The sequence below is a fragment of the Ammospiza nelsoni genome, chromosome 5 (genome assembly GCF_027579445.1).
Source record: "Ammospiza nelsoni isolate bAmmNel1 chromosome 5, bAmmNel1.pri, whole genome shotgun sequence".
NCBI lineage: Eukaryota > Metazoa > Chordata > Aves > Passeriformes > Passerellidae > Ammospiza > Ammospiza nelsoni.
Window position 1 is genome coordinate 50,704,472 of NC_080637.1, and position 20,478 is coordinate 50,724,949.

Genomic DNA, 20,478 nt, shown 5'->3' on the forward strand with positions numbered 1-20,478 from the left:
GGCCACATTGTGTGCCATTTGCTATCCAGGACATAGCCTTGTGCTTGCCAGCAGCCAAGCTCTCCTAAGCGAGATGCTTGCGTGACCAAGCCGCTGCCGAGCGGAGCTGTGGGCTGAAGGAAGAATGAGCTGTGATGAGAACCAGCTCTGCAGCAGGGAGCTGCAGCTGCAGGGGGCTGCCTGCACCCAGGGAGCCAGGGGTAGTTAGGGCCCTGCAGTGTCAACAATGTCTAGTAAAAGAAGCTGACACCAGAAGTACAGCCAAAATTGTCTGTGAGTATAAATCCAGCTTTTCAGCTCATGGGAAGGGGTCTTGTTGAACAACTCAGAGGAATGCAAGATTTGAATGTGCAAAGGGACAGGATTTCACACTCTTTCCCCAACCAGCTGCCATTGATCAGTCCATATTTCTGTGAGCTCATTCATATCAGCTGGGATGACACCCCACACCTTCCCATTCAACTCTCCAGCCTTCAGTTGTTCACCCCTGCCTGCAAGCCTCCTGTCTTGTCATGAAAGCATTCCTGCTGCTGAGCATCAGACTGATGTGAAAATAACTGCGGTTTTTGCAGCACCAGCTTGTGTTGGGTTTACAGATCTATGGAGAAATGCTGATGTGGAACCTCCCACTCCTTTCCTCCTACTGAGAAAGACAGACAGACAGTAGGCTCAGGCAACAGTGAAAGTGAGGTCTTGCTGGAGAGCAATTTCAGCTGCACTTCTTTCTAATCAGTTGTATTTTTGCCTCTTACCATGCCCACACCGAGGCCTCTAGGTATCAGCCAGCTGTGTGCTACAGGACAGGCTGACAGCTGGTCTTGGTGGGTTGGATGGTGACAGGGATGCCCAACTCACACAATCATACAAGGAACAGGCAGGCAGTAGAGGCCCTGTTAGTGGTAACAGAAAGGTAAAAGGAAAGAGAACATTTCATGGGAATATTATGAAATGGAAGAAAAATCTGGTGTCAATTAACTCCAGCCAGCATAATGGAAACACAATACAGGAGCCTCCTACTTCTAGATTTATTTTCAGCCTAAAGAACAATAGTCCAGAGGATGGGAGGGTGAGATCCCTAGACTGATGCCTTACCAGAGTTGTCTAATTGACTTACTGCATCTGGCATAGCATCCAAGTTCAAGAGACAAGGAGCATATAAGGATGATCCTTTGCAGGTGTCTTACCCCTCTGCATTGCTGAACATTGCCCGGAAAAAGGAGAAATTATGGATATTAGACAGGATGCCTCCATGTTCTGAGCTTGGAGGCCTGATGCCAGAAGTCCCAGGGTAATTCATGTACTCCTTTTCCAGGTAGATGTATCTCTTTCCAAGTCACTACAGGAATCAGACAGGTTTTCCTGGTGCTGTTTGTGTCCCATTGCTGGACATGTTGTCCTGGAAAACTCGTAACACACCCAAAGGAGTAGTGACAGAGATTTGAATTGCATCAGCAAGCAGTACTGTGGGGTCTGCCTCAGATCCTGCTACTTAAAGGGTGTGCCAGCCAGGACCAGGTGCTACCTGCCACCCCAATCCCTGGGCTGACCCAAGGATCAGATATGCTCCTCTAGGACTGTTCTACTGCTGCTGGGTCATCAGCAAGTGACAATGACCAAGAGGAAGACTAGTTCTGTAGGAAGCTCTTCTGAGAATCCTTAATACCTTATTAATTCTTAATAACTGACAAGAAAGTAGCTCAAGAACCTGAACTAACAGGCAGATTTCCAGCAACATCAGCTCAAGGGCATTCAGAATTGCTTATGGCCAAACAGGAGTCAAACACAGTGTGGGATTGCTCAATGACATGGGTCCTTTCAGCCCTGAAATTGTTGTGGGAAGGCAGCTAATGAGACTGTGATGAATTGCAAGGCATCATGAAACAACCTAAACACAGCCTACACTCTCCTGGAGGAGTATGGCCACCCTGTCTCCTGAGCTGTGTCAGTTTCCAGGTAACCAAGACTGTGGCAGGCACATGGTCCTCTAGTTGTACTCAGGTGCTGAACAGTGGCATATTGCCATTCTTCACATGTCTACCTCCAGCCTTGACAAGTGCACAAGTAGGGACTGGCACTGCTCCGTGCCACTCACAGGCTCTGTCCAAACCCAGTGGAATCAAAAGCCTGCAAACACTAGGCCAGAGAAGGACACCAAGTCAGGAACACCTCTGTTTCATGAAGGAAACCTTGCCAGGGCCACAGTTATGTCCCAGCAGGTGGGAAATCTCTAATCTACAGCCCACAAAGACTCAGTTTCCTCTGGCTGTTGTACTGCAGGGATAAACTACCTTACTTGCACATAGGCAGCTGTAGTATGGCAGTGGAGTGTACCTGGAGGAAACAGAAACACAGATCTGAGTTGTTTCATCTTGCTTGAAACAGCTCAAGTATAGGTGCAATTCCTGCCATAAATTTTACCCAGGTACTACTTTTGGTCCAGCTTCTGTGGAAGCCAGGCCAGAGGTTCAGCAAGGGCAGAAAGGCTGGCACAGGACTTTTGAATTATCTGATGAACAACCATTAAAAGGACAGGTTTCTCTCACCCCAATGCGTGAAGAAAGCATCTCAGTGCTCAGCAATATCCTATACAGACTGGAAACTGCTAGCTGCTGGAGCTGCACATCCAGCAGGCTAAACCACAGGGCAGAACAACCTGGATGGTCACAGGCAGCTGTCCTGTCATCTGGGAATGTTTCTGGCATCACATCTCCCTTGTCTCCATGCTGGAGGCTTACAGAGCTGACAGTGCTTTGCTGCAGTGGGGTACTGAAGCTACAAAGAGCAGTACAACTCTGAAAGCTGGTGCAGTCCTTAAGGGTTTTTAATTTCCCTCAGCAAGTTCATCATCCCCCAGAGAGTATAAGGAAAATAGCTTGTCTGCCAGGGGCACTTCCAATACATTATCCACACACAGTTCCCAGGCAGAGTCCAACAACAGTAGCAGTTCCTAGATGTGCATAGCCATGTCATTCTCCTGGGCTGCTTCTGGGGTCAGAGTCCATAGAGCAAATGAGGCAGTAGTAACGAAGGGAAAAAAAAGGATAATGATAGAGAGATGGCAAAGAGGAACCTGAAACCCCATGTTATGGTGGGGATGGGACAATGCCTTGAGTAAAGAGTGAGGAGGGGGAAGCTGTGCTGCAGAGGAGGGACTTCTACCCACACTACTGCTGGAGGAAGAGTAAATGCTGGCAGGGCAGGCAGTAACAGGCTGCTGCTCCTCACCTTCTCCTCCTCCTCCGTGCTCCAGCTGCTGCGGGACAGGGTGGCGCCAGAGCTGCCTGCCTTGGCAGAGGGGACTCTCACATCAGGTTGGGCAAGTATCGAGCGAGCTCCTAGGATCATGATCCTTTCTTGGCTCTGGAGGCACTTTCCCATGCAAAAAAACCTCCTCTGTCCTACCAGTCTCAACACCTTCCAGATTGTGCCAGTTCTATTACCATGTCATGTGGCTGAACATTAACAGCTTCCCAGCCAGGATGATCTCTAGCTCCTCATGTTAAAGACATCTACTCACCGATCAATATCTTTGGGCCCGTTTGTTGTTTTCCTGAAGTGTCAGTCACTTGACCAAGTTGACACTCTTCCATGATGAAATGGCTGGCTTGCCTGATGAGAGGAAAGCAGTGGACATAAACCCTGACTTCAGCAAGGCCTTTGGCCCTGCTTCCCACAACATTCCTCTAGAGAAGGTAATGGAAGTATGGGCTGGCTGAGGTAACAGTGAAGTGGACAGGAAACTGTGAGAACATCTGGGCCTCAGGAATGCTGATCAGTGGCATAAAATCTAGCTGCAGGCTTGTAATTAGGGGTGTCCCCCAGGGGTCAATACTGTTGTATTTATTCTGTTTGGCATCTTCGTTAATGAACTGTAAGATGAGGTAGAGTGTACCCTCAGCAAGTTTGCTGGTGACACAAAACTGGGAGGAGCAGCTGACACACCAGAGGGTTGTGGTCCCACCCACCTTGATAGGCTGGGAAAACAGGCTGGCAGGAATCTCAAAAAATCCAATGAGAAGTGCAAAGTCCTTCATCTGGGAAACAGTAACCCAGGGACCAGTAAATATTGGGGACCACCCAGCTGGAAAGCAGCACGACAGAAAAGGACCTGGGGTCCAGTGCTGGGTCCAGTTCTGGGCTCCCTAGTACAAGAGAGTCAGAGACATATTGGAGAGAGTCCAGAGAAGGGGCACAAAGATGACTAAGGGAATAAAGCCTTGCCCAGAGCAGGCAATGCTCAGCAAGTTGCAGCTGACATCATCCAGCCAATGGTTGCCACAGTAACTGCACTTATGGGTGGAGGATAGGAGTTTTCTGGTCTAATGGAACAACGGCCACCTGTCTGGCTGTTGTCTCTGCTGCACGGCAGGAAAGGGCAATGCAGTTTTCTGAGGAGGGGAAAATAAATACCTTTACCCACACTACACCAAGTGGGGCTTCCCATCTGCTCCACCCTCCTGTGTGCTACATTTCACAGCCCTGTCCTCCCTGGCAACTGCACTGCTTCCCTAAACACTCAACCCAAGAAGAAAAGCTGCATTAGACAAGAAGAAATCAGCTGACTTAGGCAAGAACCATTGCTTTTTTCAGTTTAAACAGCAGATGTTATCTGCAGCCCTACCAGACCTATCCCAGAGGGAACCAAAGCCTGAACCCCCTGAGGATCACAGACCCCTATTGTCAGTGGCTGAATGGATGTCTGACAGGCTTGGGTAGGGAGCTCTTTACCCCAGGAGTGCTGTCAGTCTAGTTTCCTGACAAGATCTGCTCACATGCACATCCAGTACATGCAGGAGCAATAGTAGCAGGGAGAAGCCACACAAAACCAAAGCCTGGCAGGCCTGATGGACCCCAGTGCTGCTCCATCCCCGTTCAGAGCAAGAGCAGCTGCACTGATGTACACAGGACAGAAGTCATCCCTGCCTAATACCCTCACCTACATGATGAACCAAGGGAAGGACAGATAAACCCTTTGCTCCAAGTCCACCTCTCCTTCATAGCAAAGCCCTCATGGAGAGATGCAGCAGATGAAAAGAAGCTACATGGTCATAAGAGATAGGGATCAGCCATCACTCCTGCTGAGCTGTGTTTTCAGCAGCAGTCACATGAAAAAAACCTACTCTGCAGGCTCACCATTTGGAATCCAAAGGACAAACTCCAAAGTATCTTTGGAGATGGCCCAAACACAGGCTGGAACACTCTGACCAGCTACTGGATTTCCTGTTTTGTTTCCAGTGTGCCAGCCTGGGAGACTACAGCCTCCAGCATCCCATCTGCTGTCTGGGAGAACTGGAAAGAACAGAGCAGGCAAGCGCTCACCCTCAAAGCACCCTAGAAAAAAGGAGGCATGTCTTGGGAATGTTCTCACTGTGCACAGTCTCCTCTGTACACCCACAAGTAACCAGTTCAGCCTGGGAAGTTTGCAGCCATACTGAGCATTTCCAGCTGTGGCCCCAAAGTCACAACAACAGCACTTCAGATTTCAGCCTGATACAAGAACTGAGAGCTCTGAAAAATAAACCAGGCTCTGGGTATCTCTAGATTGGCAAGCCAAGTTAGCAGACACATTAGGTGTCAATCTTGCTCTACTTAATGATGCAAGTGTTGGTCAAGTACTCATCAAGTACCAGTCCTCTGGTGGCCTAATTGGACATGGGACAGACAAAAGAGAGAAATGGTCATATGCAAAGGGGACTGATTAAGATGACAGGCAATATTCAGAAAGCTCTTTGGATGTTCTTTTATTTTGGAAGGCTCTTTCCTAGGTTATTTTGGACAGAAAAAAACAAAGAAGGCACCTGGAACTATCCTAGGGACAATAAGCTGCATGCAATCCTCCCATGTGAGCTGACAGTGCAGTACCTGACACAGAGCAGTTACTGAACACTCAGTGCTGATCTCTCCAGCCGGAGATGTGATGCCTGCTTCCCATCAACAGCAGTTAAAGGGGTCTGGCAGACAAAGGGGAGGATTGGTTCCTGTATGGGGAATGGAGGCAAAGCACATTTGAGTCACTTCCAACTCTTACCCAATCCATTTTCTCCCTGGGCTGGGAGTATGGACAAACCCAGGACAAGGCAAGATTTAGTCCAGTTAAGGTCACCCCAGGGCTACAGTCACAGCCATCTCCCTGTCACTTAAAGCACAGCACAGTCAAGAAAGGCCACAGTAAAACCTCGCTTGGGCAGTTCTCAGCCCCTCTATGCACATAACAGAGGTGGCACCTCACCCCTAGCCCAGCAGGGCCACATAGGTCATTGGGGCCCACCTGGCCAGCAGAGGCAGCCTTCAGGTGCAGCACAAGAGGTCACTGTTCCCAGCAATGTCCCCTGTGAAATGCAAAGGCAGCTGGCAAGGCCTGCACTGCTCACTGCTCCAGGTGACCTGGCTGGACCCTGCACTCTGCATCACAGCCCCACCAGGCGGTGCTGAGGCACCAGTGATCCAGCAAAGGGCACCTCAAAGGCACCACCCAGCTGTCTTGTCTACCCAGCAGCACCCCCTTGAGTGAGGAAAGGTCCTGCCACATCCTCGCCTGTGAGGGCTCAAAGATACCTAGGGCAGTTTCATCTTGATGGGACCATGAGTGAATAAAGAGGTCATTTCCAGCCTATGCTCACACTTTATTATATACAGAGACACAGTGAGTGTAAGAACATCAACATGGGACATGGACAGTAAGGGATGCCCAAAGGCACTCCATTCTGTCCCCTTGGTGCAACCAGTCAGCATAATTTATACAAATAATACAATATTTGAACAATAAATAAGTTTGATAAATTAGATCAAGAAATTAAAAAAAACGTAGAAAGACAAAGCAGCAAGGAATGATTCTGAGGACTGTGACACATTCACAGCAGTGACAACACCATCACCATCTCACCTGCACACCGGCAGCTGTAGCACAGACCCCCATCAGCACTTTTCTCTCACTGTACTATGACAAAATCCAACTGAGAAGGGGCAGCCAGGGAGAGTCATACAGTTCACTAGTGCTGTGTTGTCATGGCCTAGGAGCCCTCTGTCCTTCAAAAGCCCCTTCAGAAAGGGTTCTGAAGGTACAGCTGCAGACCCACTGTGCAGTCACAGCTTGTCTGTTTGGCACAGGAAAAAACCCTCAAACTGGTCTCTTCTGTCCTTCAGATGGACACTGGCACAGTTATTGACTGGGTCGGGGCAGGGGGGTAGTGGGAGAAACTTCTCTAAGGAACAGGGGAGAGGAGAGATGAGGCAATGCTCTCTTTCACTTGTGGGAGGCAGAGATGCTCTCATTCATGATTCCAGAGGTCTGGCACACTCCTTCCACATGCCCTGGCACTGACAGACACGAGGTGGGTGACAGTGCCAGCCAATCCCCTGGCAAGGAGGGGGTTACCACAAGGACTGCAGGGATGCTGCTCAGAATTAAAGAGTTACAAGTCAAAGGACAGCAGTAAAAGCTGCCACTGGTTATCCAAGGGAAAAATAACACTAAAGCAGCCAGTCCCAAACCCCTGGAGAGACTGACACTGATTTGATTCCCCTCAGCAGCCTCAAGGACTCCAGCTCTCTTCCAAAGATGCTGGCAGCTGGCAATGAGGGAGACAAGAACTCAGTCCATCATGGATAGCTCTCAGCAGAAAGGAGACAACTTGAAATCTGTCCCCTCCTGCCAATCCCCTTCCCATTTTGCCCCCAAAGAAGGATGTTGGCATGTGAAGAAACCGGGGATTGAGGGAATAGGGCAGTGAGAGAGAAATGGGAACAGATGGAGATCTGGGATGGGGAACTGACCCCTCTGCCCTCACATGTACAAACTGTTACTCATCCAGGCCTGGTATCAAGTCTGCAATACTGTCCACATAGTAGTTGGGCACCAGATCCTTGGCGGCGGCGCTGTCGCTGGCCATGTAGGCCTGCGCCTCTTCCAGGCGGGACACGCCTGTCAGGGTGAGGATGGTGGCCAGGCCGCAGTTCTTGCCGAACAGGATGTCTGTCTCCAGACGGTCTCCCACCATGAGCGTGCGGGACGGGTCGACCCCGAAACGCTCCACGATGCAATCAAACATGTACGTGTTGGGCTTCCCCACCACCAGCGCCTTGCGGCCCGAAGCCGTCTCCACTGCGGCGGTGAGGCTGCCAGTGCCTGCGGGAGAGAAGCAGGAGGAACAGAAGTAGCCGCGGGCAGCTCAGCGCCCGGGCCCCGCCACAGGACAGGGATGCTGGCAGCCCCGCTTCGGGAGCTGGCACGAACTGCCAGGGCATCCCTGCTGGCCCTGCCGCTCAGGGCACCGCCTCGCCCTCACCTGGGACAGCGAACCCCACCCGAGGCCACCCCCCGCCACAGCCCCTTCCCCCCGGGGCGGCGCGGGACGGGGCGCGGGCTCACCGGGGGTGCGCTGGCCGTCGCTGAGCGGGTGCCAGGGGTCGGGGTCGGTGGCCACCAGCAGGCACTGCGGGTCGCGCAGGTAGCCGCAGGCCTGCGCCAGCTTGGCGAAGGTGAACTGGTCGTCGTAGCCCACCAGGACGGCGCGCACCGGCTCGCCGGCTGTCGGCTCGCCCTCGCCCGCCAGGCGCAGCCCGGCGTCGCGCACCTCGCCGCGCAGCCCCTCGCCGCCCAGCACGAAGACGCGGCCGGCCCCGCTCCCGTTCCCGCCGCCGCCGAGGAGGCGCTGGCGGAGGAAGAGCGCGGAGCAGAGCGCGGAGCTGAAGACGTGCTCGGCGCGCACGCCGCCGAAGCCGAGACGGCTGAAACGCCGCTCCAGCTCGGCCACCGAGCGGCGGCTGTTATTGCTGACGAAAAGGGCGGCCTTGCCGCTGCGCCGCAGCCGCTCCAGCAGCTCGGGGGCGCCGGGCACGGCGCGCTCGCCCGCCCACAGGACGCCGTCGCAGTCGAAGAGCAGCCCCTGCGCCGGGCCCAGAACCTCGCGCAGCCCCGCGCCGCTCAGCCGCCGGCAGCTCGCCATGCTGCCGCCGCCGCCGCAGCCGCAGCCCGCCCCGCCCCGCCGCGCAGCCAATCACCGCCCCCGCCGCGCCCCGCCCCGCCGCGCAGCCAATCACAGCCCCCCAGCCGCGCCACCGCCACCAATGGGAGGCCCTGACGCTCCCAGAGGCAGAGCCAGGCCCAGGGCCGGCCCCAAAGTGACCACGGCTGGGAGAGGGCGGGGACAGGCCCGGGCCGCTGCCCATTGGCTGGAGCCGCCGTGCCCGGCCCGCGCCCCCCGCCGTGCCCGCGCAGCCGCGCAGCGCCCCCTGCCGGCCGGCGGGGCTGTGGCAGGGCGGCTGCCATTACGGCCCGGCCCGCCTCTCCACGGCCCCGGGCGCCCGCCGTGGTCCCGCCTCCTGCCCTTCCCGCTGGGGCCCACGGGCTGCACCCTCCATCACCTCAGACTGCCAAGTGTGCCCTGCTCACACCGGCGTGCGGCTTTGACAACAACTTCTCAAATTCTGGCAAAATATCAACAGAGGCACTTAGGCTGGAAAAGCCTTCTAACATCACCGAGTCCAGCCTAAGAGTGAACCATGTCAACTAGAGCGTGGCACTGAGTGCAACATCCAGCGTTAAACACCCCCAGGGACGGTGACTCCAGCACCTCCCTGGGCAGCCCATTCCCATGTCTAATCACTCTATGAAAAAGTTCCCTCCTACTGTCCCACCGAAACCTCCCCTGGTGCAGCTTGTGACTATGTGCTCTTGCTGCCTGGGACAAGAGGTCGAGCTCCACGTGGCTACGGCCTCCTTTCAGGGTGTTGTAGAGAGTGATCAGGGCACCCCTGAGCCTCTTTTTCTACAGGCTGAACAACCCCAGCTCCTTCAGCCTAACAGAACATGCACTCCAAATATACGTATCTATATAGATATATCTATGTGTATATATCTATATATATCTCTATACATCTGTATTTATATATATCCATCTGTGTGTTCCTGGGGCAATGCATTTTAAGGCAAAACGGGGCTGGGATCATGGCTGAGCATCCGTGAATGGCCCCATGGGGCCAAGCTGTCCGAGAGCTGCAAGCAGTGTCTGAGCCTGCAGTGGGGGATCAGGGTGGGGATCAGGCTGGGGATCTGGGCAGGGATCTGGTGGCTGGGCTCTGGCAGGGACGTGGTAGTGTGGGGAGGTGGCGACCGAGATGGGGGAGTCAGAGAAGGCCGGCAAAGCTATGCCAGGTGGTGTGAGGGAACAAGGTGGAACACCAAGAGACGCTATCCCTCAGGCCACCCTGGCATTTCCACAGTGTCTGCTGGGTCCCAGAGAGGTGCCAGATCCCATCTCCCTAACCTGTGATTCCTCCATGCCTCTCACCCTGTTCAGTTCTCTGTGGGCTGTCCTTCTGGGGCCGATGTGGCCAGGGGGCTTCCTCCTGCAGGCAGTGGCTGCCCCTCCTCTGTGGTTCCTGGCACACAGTCCCCGGCAGCCGCTGTGTCAGCCTCAGCAGAGGAAGGCCTGCGGGCCGGTGGGGCATCGTCTCGGCTGTGGCGGGGCGCCGGCTGCGGCGGGAGTGGCGGCGGCACGGCGGGGGCCCGGCCGGGCGCGGTGCGGCGCGGCAGGGCTTTGGGGCTGGCGGCCCGGGCAGGGGCCGTGCCCCGGGGCTGCGCCACGGGCGGCGGGGGCACTGCGGGCCGGGCCGGAGCTGGGCGTTTGCCTGGAAAGAAAGCTGAGGTGGGCTGGGCTCCTCGCCACCGGGGCTCTCCAAAGGGCGCCGGGGCTGCAGGCAGCTGGCCGGAAAAATTGCCCCTTGCCCAGCTCCTGTCCTGAAGACGCACACCAACTTTTCTGGGGGCCTTTCCCTCTTCCCTTCACAAAGCTTTGACACCTCTTTACTGGAGGTGTTCAACCCAACACTGGAGGACGTACTTCATCCATCCCATGGCCCCATCTTGGCTGGATTGTGGGCATGCTGCCCTGGCCAGAGGCCTTTCCCACAAGGACATCTCCAGTGCCCACTTGTGTGGGGAACAGCAGGATGATGACTAAACCACATGAGGTGGCATTGGGGGGTGTAATTTCCCAAACATGTGGGGCACCCTAACCTTTGCGGGTGGTGTTGTCAGTCATCACTGGAGCCGGTGGCCCTGCTGCTTCAGGAGATGGCCCGGGCAGTCCTGGGGATGCGGGCTGGGACCTGGCCTCAGGGTCCCTGGAGGTGCTGTGCAGAGAACAAGGCAAGTCAGGCTTTGGTTGGGCATGGTGGTCCTGGCTGTGAGGCACCTTGCAGCCACCTGTGAGAGTATGGCCCTGGTGTGGGGTGGGATGGAGGGAGGGCATGGGAGAGCTGGGACAGCCAGAGCCTCTAGCTGCTATCAGACTTACGCCTCTCCATCCAAAAGGGTGGGGGTGCTGGCTGGAGGGGTCGCAGGAGTTGGCTCTTCCTCTGGGACAGCCTTGGAAAGTCCGGTGTTTGTGGGTGGCATGAACATGCCCGAGACATTGAAGTCTACCTCTGGGTGAAGAAAAAGGAGGAGATCCTGTGAGGAAGCACTTCCCACCCAGAGCAATGACCCCACAGCAGGGAGCCAGAGCAGCCTCCCGCTTCTCCCGTCCTGGAGATGGAGAAATGTTCCCTTCCCTTCCACTCCCTCTCACTCTCTGCTGTGGCCCACCAAGTGATGCCCTGGCCCTACCTCCAGGGAAGAGAGTGTCCACGTTCTGGATGAGGGCTTCCACCACAACTTGGATGGAGGAGACTGAGGCCAAGTCCAGTTGCATGGGGTCTCTGAGAGACAGGGGTGGGGGAGGCATCAGAAAAAGGGTTTGGGGGTATTAACCCCAAATGAGTTTTTGTGTTCATTCCGCAGGGGTTAGGGTCTGAAGGGAAGGCAGCCCAGCCAAGGGCGACGGCAACATGGGTGATGGGCTTTTATCCTGTCCTGGGAACCCTGGTTTGGTGTTGGAGACCAGTGGTGTTGAAAGCCACCCATGTCACAAGTGCTTTGGATCTCAGTCCCCTCCTTTACTACTTGCAGAGTGGCTAAGAGCACATGTGCTTGGTGAGGGAACATGCAACCTGGGGAGCATGGGACCAAGGGACAGGACTTGAGGATGGAAGAGGTTTAAGTGCTTTAGACCAGCCTGTAAGTGCTGGATCAGCCTTTGCCATGGCTTTTGCCTTCAGGGCACCCCAGCTGGGGCTAGGGAGCTGCCTCTCACCCCTTCAAACCAGACCTTACCCTGTGCTCTGCTGCGACCACAGCAGATTTGGGCCCAGCACAATGGCAATGTTGCTGGGGGTCATTTTATTCACCTCCTGGTGTTCAGCCAGCTTGGCTAAAAACTTGATCAGATACCTGTGGGGTGAAAGGAGGGCAGGGGTTTAGTAGAAAGAGATTTGAGGAGGAAATGGCTACCCCTGGTGATTGCTTGGGGCTGAAGAAGCCCTGTTCTGACAAACCACCTGAGATTGTTGTAGCTGTCCTGGGGCAGGCGGCCGCAGGTGTCTCGCAGGCTCTGCAGGCGGCTGTCAATGTCCTTTAGGCTGTAAGAGAGAAGGAGGAGCAGAGAGGAGCCTTTCCCTGTGGCACAGGGGGACACTGGACAAGGAGGAAGGGCAGTGTTGGCTGCCCGTGCAGGCCATAGCCCCGCAGATGGAGATGTCCTGCTTTACTGGGCAGTGAAGGCAGGCATGCACGGAGGCTCTGTGTCTGTATCTCCCCAAGTGAGACAGAGCACCCCTGCTCCAAGTGCCAGGAGGGATGGAGAGGGTTGACTGGGGGCTTTCTGAGACCTGCCAGGGATTTCCACCCCAGTGCCTGGACCCACCTGGCTGCTTTGACCCATTCGTCATAGAGTTCGAAGGTCATCAAAGGCTGGGGCAGCTCCCGCAGGTAGGATTTCAGTGCACCTGGGGGGAGAGGGGGAGCAGTGGAGCTGATGGCAGCTGAGGGATGGCAGGGACTGCCCAGTCATGTGCCTTGCTGGCCCTCACCAGCCACAGCATGGGGGTCTGAGTAAAACTCCTCCAGGGCATTGGAGCCACTGGCCAAGCTGCTCTTCAGCTTCCTCAGCACTGAGGCACCTGCTGCCAGCCGGAAGAGTCCCTGGGGATGGCATGAAGAGGGAAGGGATGCATTTTGAGTTTGGGAGGAGTGCATCTGGGGAAGAAAGGTGATGAGGGAGTCTGGAGCACTCCCTACCTCCTCCTTCATGCCGGAAGCCAACAGCATCATGACACAGGCTTCGATGGGAAGCGCAATCTCCCGGCCCAAGCTCTTGAGGTGTGTCTCTAGGGACACACCGTAGTACCCTGCCACTGGCGTGTCTGTTGTGAAGGAAGGCTCTGGAAGAGGAAGGAAAATGTCAAGAGGGATGATGGGCCATCCCTGGGACCGTTCAGCATTTGGCCATGGCAACATCCTGCTCCAAGCCGAACCAGGCTGGCTACAGGCAGAGGCAGGACAGGCAGCATCTCCAGCCCGTGTCAAGCTGCGTCCCCAACCTACCAGCCCAACATGGTAGGCAGCAGCAGGTGTAGGGAGGGAAAATTAGCCTTTTCCAGCTTTGCTGGACATACTTGTATCCCCCAGGCTCAGCTGCAGCCCTTGCCAGGCTGCACGGAGAGCCAGAGGGTACCTGTCTGTCTGTGGCTTTCCCTCAGCTCTGCTAGAGCTGAGTCCAGAGATTCCAGTGACTGCCGGTGGTACTGGGCTTGGACTTCCAATAGCTGCCAGACAGGGGACAGGCAAACGGCATTCAGTTGGCACCAGCCCCTCTTGGAGAGGTGCCCATTCCCAGGGCACTGCACCCACATGAAGACAGTACAAAGAGGGAGCTGCAAGGTGAGCCCCCCCCGGGGTCTATGGGACTGTGTCTGTAGTGAGGCATAGAGGGCAGATTGGAGAGGGGCACCTTCAGGACAAGCTGCTTGTTTGCACTCGGTGCTAGTGGTGGCATTAACCTGCAGTGGCAGGAGCAAGGCCAGCTGCTGATGCTTTGATCTGTCCCTGCCCTGCTTGGGGGCACTTGGTGTGGATGGGGGCAAGGCTGGGCTCAGACACGTTGCAGCTGACATTCACATACTGGGGAGAAGTGAGACAGAAGACTTACTTTGATGAAGTAGCTGGCATAGATGTCCTCTTTGGTGGAGAAGTGGTAGAGGTCAGCCATGTACTCATCCTAGGAGGGGAGACAAAGAAGAGCAATTTTCCATCCCCTCTCTGGCACCCAAGGAAGAGGAGACACCTCCATGACGCCCTTTCATCTGGCCTGTGAGTGGTCTAGACAGGGTCTCTGGGGGGAGTGGGGCTTTCTTCTTGCTTCCCATAGTTGTGTTTGGGTAGTGGCAGCAACCTGCCCCATGATCAAAGCCCTTGCACAAGTGGCTCAGGAACAAGAGGCCTCTGCACCTTCAGCTCCAGTGAGCTCATGAGCTCAGCCAGACGAGGTGCTGGGCTTTTCAGAGACATGGGGCAGAAGTGGAGAAAGCTGATGTGAAACTTCCCTGCCACCCATGACAGATCCTAGCTCAGCTGTTTTCCACCCTGAATGGACCCCATATGCTCCCTGATTTTGCCCCTGGCCCCTCCTCTCTGCAGCAGCTTGCACTTTGAATTCCTTTACTCTTTTTCTTCCCCGGGCTTGGGCCATCTCCCTGTTTCTGCTTGAGGGCCCCATTTGCTTTCAGAGGGCAGGACATGCTGGCTGGCTGCAGTCCATCCCAGCATGGGGTCACCTCAGGCAAGACTAGTGGAGGGGAGCAGGTCTGCAGCCCTGGAGCTGATCCATGGGGGAGAGCAAGTGAGCCTCTGACCTTGCACTGCTCCACCTTCCTCTTCACCTCCTCCTCTTCTTCCTTCAAGATCTCCAGTTTGGTGGCAGCACAAGATGCCCCCGGGCCAGCACCAGCCCCAGTGCTGTTACTGGAACTCTTGGCAGCTTGGTTCAGCCTTTGGGGTGGGAAAGAAGAGGTGCATTTATGGTCTCAGTGCCAGGAATGTTGGGTAGAACTGGTGTGCAGACTTTCAGAGAAATGTGGCATGGCAAGGGCTACCCCTGGCAAGAACTAGAATGAGGTGATCTCAGTGTCCCAAGCACCACCAGGGCACTTTACTGCCTTTAGCAGCAGAGCTGCCCTTCTCTCTGGTGCTAGAATCAGCATGTGAGCCCAGAGCAGGATGCACCTACAGAGGAGCTAGCTGGGTGCTCCTGAAGAGCTATTGGAAATTGAGTCTCCAGGGCAGTTATCCTCCTCTCTCCCCAACCTGTCTGGGGGCTGTGCTGGGCATGCCCTGGGCCTCAGGATTGCAGTGTGACCCATACCGGCTCTTGATTGTGTTCCAGTCAGAAATCAACTTCTGGAGGGTCTTCTTGCGCTTCAGGATGGTGGGGAGCTCCTCCTGGGGGAGAGAGGGCCAGAGTGAGCGGGGGAGGTCTGGGGACACAGGAGGGAGTGGTGGAAGGATTGGAAAGTGGAGCCAGTAGAGCAGCCAGGACTACCTCACTGAGCTTGTTGAGTGGCTGCAGGACGTAGTGCTCCAGGTCAATCTCGAACTCAGCCACGATTTTGGCCAGTGAGCTCTGTATGCAGCAACCCATCTCCAGGGCTTTCCTGTGTGGGACAGAGATGCAATGACTGCAGGCTGGAGCCATGCCCCTGTCTGACCCAACATCCCCCTGTCCCTGTACCCATGGGGGACCCTGAGCCAGCCCCCAGCCCTGCTCTGCAATTGCAGGCTGAAGGTTCTGGCTGTCCCTTCTCCCAGTGCAACACCAGTGCTTGCTCTGGGACATGGTTTGAGCCATGGCAGACCCTGAGCCAAGACAGTGTCACCACCAGGATCTGGCATCTTTTGGGGTCACCCTGGCACTTTTTCCCACCAGTACTTACCCAAGGCTAGATTCTGTGTCCAGTTCCTTGAAGCTCTCAGCCATCGCCATGGACAGAGCCATCAAGGGCAGCTTCTTCTGCACAGAGCCAAGGATTTGGGAGAGGAGTGGTGACACCACTGTGCCTGGCCACAATGTGGTGCTCCCCACCACAGGGCACCATGGGTGCCAGAGTTCATGGGGGTTTGGGAAGGAACATAGACAGCAAGGGCTTTGGAGGGTTATTCAATGCAAAGACGCTGTCTCTCAGGAGTGTCCTAAACTAGTGATGATTGAAGGGGTTGCCCTGCTCTGCTCATCCCAGGCAGAGCTGAAGGCTGGAGGTCACTGCTGACAATGGGACCTGGGCTTGGCATAGCTTTGAGCCACCCTTCAGCAAAGCTGGCAAAGCAGGGGCCTGGCATCCCTGTTTTTGGCAAGGGACAGAGCTGGGGTGAGCACAGGCTGCGTGGGAAGATTTTTCTCACCACTCGCTTGTCCATCTCGGAGCCACACTGTCCCTGCAGGCAGGCTTGGAGCCTCTTGGACACACTGTGAGCTGCTCGCTTGGCTGGCTCAATCCTCTGCTCAATCTGCAGGCAGAAAAGTGGGACTGGGGAAGCCATTTTGTCAGCCATGGCACCTCGAGGCCATTTCCCCACTACCCTGCTCTGGGTGAGGATGGCCTGCTGTGCTGGTTTTGCATGGGCTGGTTTTGGGTAGCAGGGGGAGCCATGGAGGTGGCTTCTGTGAGAAGCTGCCAGAAGCTTCCACCATGTCCAGCAGAGCCAATCCCTGACAGCTCTGAAGGTGGACATGCTGCTGGCCAAGCCTGGGCCAATCAGAGATAGTGGGAATGCCTCTGTGAAAACATGTTTGAGAAGAAAATCACAACAAAGTGGGGACACATTTTTTTCCTAGCCAGAGAAGAGAAGCAGGTGAGAACCTGTGAGGGAAACAACATGGAGACACCAAGGCCAGTGGAGAAGGAGGGGCAGGAGGTGCTCCAGGCACTGGAGCTGAGATTCCTCTGCAGGCCATGGTGAGACCATGGTGAAGCAGCAGTGCCCCTGCAGCCATGGGGATCCACACAGGGACAGAGATCCACCCACAGCCCACGGGGGAGGTGCTGACACTGGAGCGGGAGGAGGCTGTGATCCAGTGGGAGACCCACTGGAGAGAGGGCCCCTGCTTCCAGACTGGAGCAGCCTGTCCTTGGAGGACTGCACCCCGTGGAAGAGTGACCCATGCTGCAGCAGTTTTGGGAGGACTGCTGCTCATGAGATTTGGAGCCAGGCTGGAGAAGTTCACAGAGGTCTCCTGTGGTGCACCAGAGCAGCGGAGGGACTCCTCTCCCTCAGCAGGGGAAGAATATCTCGGGTGATGAACGGACCAAAATCCCCACACCCTGTCCCCTGCACTGTCAGTGGGAAGGAGGGAAGGATTGGGGGAAGAAAAGGTGTTTTCAAGGGCTTATTTTACTGCTCATTATCCTCCTCTGATTTTGTTAGCAATAAATTCACTTTGTATCTCTAAGTCAAGCCTGTTTTGCCCTTGGAGTGTTTTCTCCTGGTCCTTAGCTCATGAAGCCTTCATTAAATTTTCCTCAGCCCAACTGTGGCAGGGGAGGATGAGTGAGCAACTTTTGTGGGTACATGGCATTTGGGCAGTATCAAACCATGACACCTGCCCAGCCTCCTGCCACAGCTTGGAGCATCTGGTCCAGTGAAAAGGGAGCACAACTCCCGGTCAGGACTCATCCCTCTGTGAGCTGCTGGGAAAGCCCTTGCTGGTAGCAGGAGCCTGCCAATCCCTTGACACTGTGGTCCTGAAATCACCCTCTGGCACGCGGGCAGATCCCAGCCCCATGACTTGGACGTGCTGGCAGGGCAGATGGCAGCAGGAGCGGGGCAGGTTCCACGCCCAGGCACAAGCAGACACACGCCTGCCAGCCCAGCCCACACCTCACCTGCAGCAAATCTTCTGACAGGAGCTCAGTTGCTTCTTGGGCTCTGCAGAGGAAGGAGAAGGAACCATAAGCGAATGGGGGTCACCTCCACCCAGCTTCTTTGGGAAGGCAGGTCCTTGTGCCTCCTGGCCTCTCTTTGGGCTCCTGGGAGCAGGAGACACAGGCTATAGCCTGGACCATCAGATACAAGGCCTACAAGGCCGTGGGTAGAACGAGCCTGGGAGGACAAGAACAGCAGGAGCAGGGCAAGGGAGCCAACTTTGCTGGCTGGTGGACACCCCATCAGATAGGGTTTCCTGTCTGTGCACCTCAGTCAAAAAGTCCAGGTGTGGCCTGTGTTTCTGGAGTCAGAGTGCTTAGCAGGGCCACAACAGGAGCAGGATGTTTACTGCCCCTGACTGCCCCATCTCTCCCCTGAAGGTGAAGCCAGGGCAGTGATGCTGCAGTCTGGCACACGTCTTTGCAGGCCTGGGTACTCAGTAGCAGTGGGGCCACTGGTGTGGGAGCAAAGGTATCCTTGTGATCAATCTGGGGTCCAAGACCAACACCAGCCCCTCCAGAAATGCCCTCACAAATCCAGCTTTTTGTGGTTCTGCTCAAAACCAAATTCAAAACCCACCAGCCACATGACCCTAAAGCCTCCCTGATGCCTCCTATAGACGAAGCCTTGCTTCATAGCCTTCTATCATTGCTATGTCCCAGGAACCCCATTTGATTTCCATCTGCTGCTGCTTTTTCCCCATTCACATTTCTCTCTTTTCACTGCCTGTCAAAGTCAATGTGGCACGAGGATGTGGAGCTGCAGGAAACATGGTTTGGTTGAAGGCAAGCAAGATCACGTGAGGTCACGGTCAATAGAGGAGAGGCTCCTCAGCAGGTGAAGAGTTTGCTCTTGGACTTCACAACATGCTTGAGGCTTGCCTGCCTGACATGAAGCAAAAGGGAGATGCATCTGACATGGATGAAATCTTGAGGGAAGAGGGATGGGAAGGGGCATCATGCTCCCTTCCAGGGAATGTGAGGAGAGCAAGAGGCCACCAGCATATAGGAGTTGCTTCCTCGTGGTTGATTTGCTGGGCTGGCTGAAGGACCTCAATGGTTCAGGGGACATGCTTGGTCCCTCTTAGCCACCCAGTGCTGCAGAGGTGGCAGTAGGAAAGGGAGTGAGGGGGCTGAGCAGGGAGGGCCCAGCCCTGTAATTTCAGTTCTGGGTTTTGCAAGGGGAGAGCTTTGGAAAGTCAAAGATAAAAAGAAGGAAATGGCAGAGGTAGAACAGGGACAGAGGGTTTTGTGTGGAGCTGTAAGTCCTCCATGGGTCCATCCGAGGGCCCCTGGTTCTCTCCTCAAAGGGCATTCTGGGCTGCTCACGCTGCTGGGCTGGCCAGAGCTATGCAGGGCATTTGGCTCCTGTGGGGCACCCCAGACTCAGCAGGGAGGGCAGGTCCCAGCCCAATCCCCCTCCTGGTCATTGCATAGCCAGGGGCATGTGGCTGGAAGGTCCCTCCTCATAGCCCCACTGTCCCACATCCTGGCAAAGCCAAGCTTGGCAAAGTCCTGTTTCCTGGTGAATGCAGGAATGTGGGCCCTGGGAGAGGTAGCTGGGCTTGAGGGTCATTTACTGCTGAGCAGCACCAATGCAGCCTTCACAAAGCCCTTCAGCTTGTGCTGAAGATGCTCTAAACCCTAAAGGTTTCCCCCTCCTTTCCCCTTTTCCCAGGCCACAGCCCCAGCACAAGCCCTCCAGGACACGCATCCCGCTCCCTCCGGTACTGCTGGTGGAGAAGTCCTTACCTGGTGGTGGCACTGGGATGGGACAGCTGCTGGCGCATTCGATTGAACTGTCTTTTCATCATCTTGAGAGTCGGGAGGAGACCACAAAAGCTGCTCTGCTTGGCTGTACCCGCTCAGCTGCCCTCGGTAATGCTTGGCATCGGATGCCTGCAGCCACTTTGCTTTTCCCAGAGGACCTCTGCCTCCTTATTCCTCTTCTTCCCTCCCTCGTTCCCTCTTTTTCAGTTTCCCCAGCTGGTCCCCTCCCTAGTCCCTCCCTAGGGATGCCCTGCCTGCTTTCTTTTCCCCTCCCTTGAGCTTCGTTCTCTCACTCCCTCTCCTTTTCTGAGCTTCCTTCCTCCTCCGTCCGCCCCTCCGCCACAGATCAGGTAAGAACAGTTCAGAGCTCCTGCTCCGTTCTGTGTTCCTGTCACCAGCCCACAAGTAAAAATAACTTCAGCCCAGCCTTAAAGGGGAAATTTTATTACAGCATATGCATAGCAAGGCAGGACAAGCACATGCCGCTGCCGAGCCCGCGTGAAGGGCCCACGCTGTTTCTTGCTGTGTCTCAGCTGGGGTGGTTCCCCTTCCTTCCTTCCCGTGCCCACCAGCAGCTGTGCCGCGGGGCAGCCCGTGCGGTGCCAGCTGCCTGTGCAGCTCATATGGATGTACACCCTGCCCTACCTGGCCACCCAACTCTGCCAGCACTGCTCAGGCACCTCTCCATGCTCACGGGTGCAGCTCCACCCTCTTGCCCTGCGACATACCGCCTTGTTGCGACAAAAGCAGCAAGGCACAAGCAGCAAAGCCACCCCTGCACCCTCTTGCTGCTTTCCCTCTCTGCCGTCGCTGAGGCTCTCCGGAGCTACCGCAAAGTTGCGGCCAGCGGCTGCTGCCTGGTCCCTCCCCCCGCCAGAGGAGCTCCTCCGAGCAGGGCCAGCAGCAGCCGCAGTT

The 20,478-nt window shown here is 55.6% G+C and overlaps 2 protein-coding genes across 2 annotated transcripts; both read right to left on the reverse strand.

The window, feature by feature from the left end:
- Window positions 1-6,602: 6,602 nt before the first annotated feature.
- Window positions 6,603-8,945, reverse strand: PDXP (pyridoxal phosphatase). The gene is made up of 2 exons (XM_059472172.1): window positions 8,369-8,945; window positions 6,603-8,125 (listed from the first exon to the last, which is right to left on the reverse strand). Exons 1-2 carry the CDS (start codon window positions 8,943-8,945, stop codon window positions 7,800-7,802), a joined length of 903 nt encoding a protein of 300 aa, XP_059328155.1. The 3' UTR covers window positions 6,603-7,799.
- Window positions 8,946-9,853: 908 nt separating this feature from the next.
- Window positions 9,854-19,783, reverse strand: SH3BP1 (SH3 domain binding protein 1). Its single transcript, XM_059472501.1, has 18 exons — window positions 19,546-19,783; window positions 17,755-17,797; window positions 16,274-16,378; window positions 15,808-15,884; window positions 15,417-15,528; window positions 15,240-15,316; window positions 14,731-14,866; window positions 14,028-14,096; window positions 13,554-13,644; window positions 13,118-13,260; window positions 12,910-13,021; window positions 12,744-12,825; window positions 12,379-12,459; window positions 12,155-12,271; window positions 11,609-11,700; window positions 11,298-11,427; window positions 11,018-11,133; window positions 9,854-10,629 (listed from the first exon to the last, which is right to left on the reverse strand). The coding sequence occupies exons 1-18, from the start codon at window positions 19,605-19,607 to the stop codon at window positions 10,295-10,297; spliced, it is 1,980 nt and encodes a 659-aa protein (XP_059328484.1). The 5' UTR covers window positions 19,608-19,783; the 3' UTR covers window positions 9,854-10,294.
- Between the last annotated feature and the right edge of the window lie 695 nt (window positions 19,784-20,478).

Bases quoted from the DNA above. Each gene is read 5' to 3' on its own strand.
- SH3BP1 (XM_059472501.1), bottom strand. From the start codon at position 19,607: ATGATGAAAAGACAGTTCAATCGAATGCGCCAGCAGCTGTCCCATCCC. The intron at 17,798-19,545 runs GTAAGGACTTCT...CTTCCTCTGCAG, and splicing joins CATCCCAGTGCCACCACCAG to AGCCCAAGAAGCAACTGAGC. The intron at 12,272-12,378 runs GTGGTTTGTCAG...TTCACCCCACAG, and splicing joins GACAGCTACAACAATCTCAG to GTATCTGATCAAGTTTTTAG.
- PDXP (XM_059472172.1), bottom strand. From the start codon at position 8,945: ATGGCGAGCTGCCGGCGGCTGAGCGGCGCGGGGCTGCGCGAGGTTCTG. The intron at 8,126-8,368 runs GTGAGCCCGCGC...TCTCTCCCGCAG, and splicing joins CGACGGCCAGCGCACCCCCG to GCACTGGCAGCCTCACCGCC.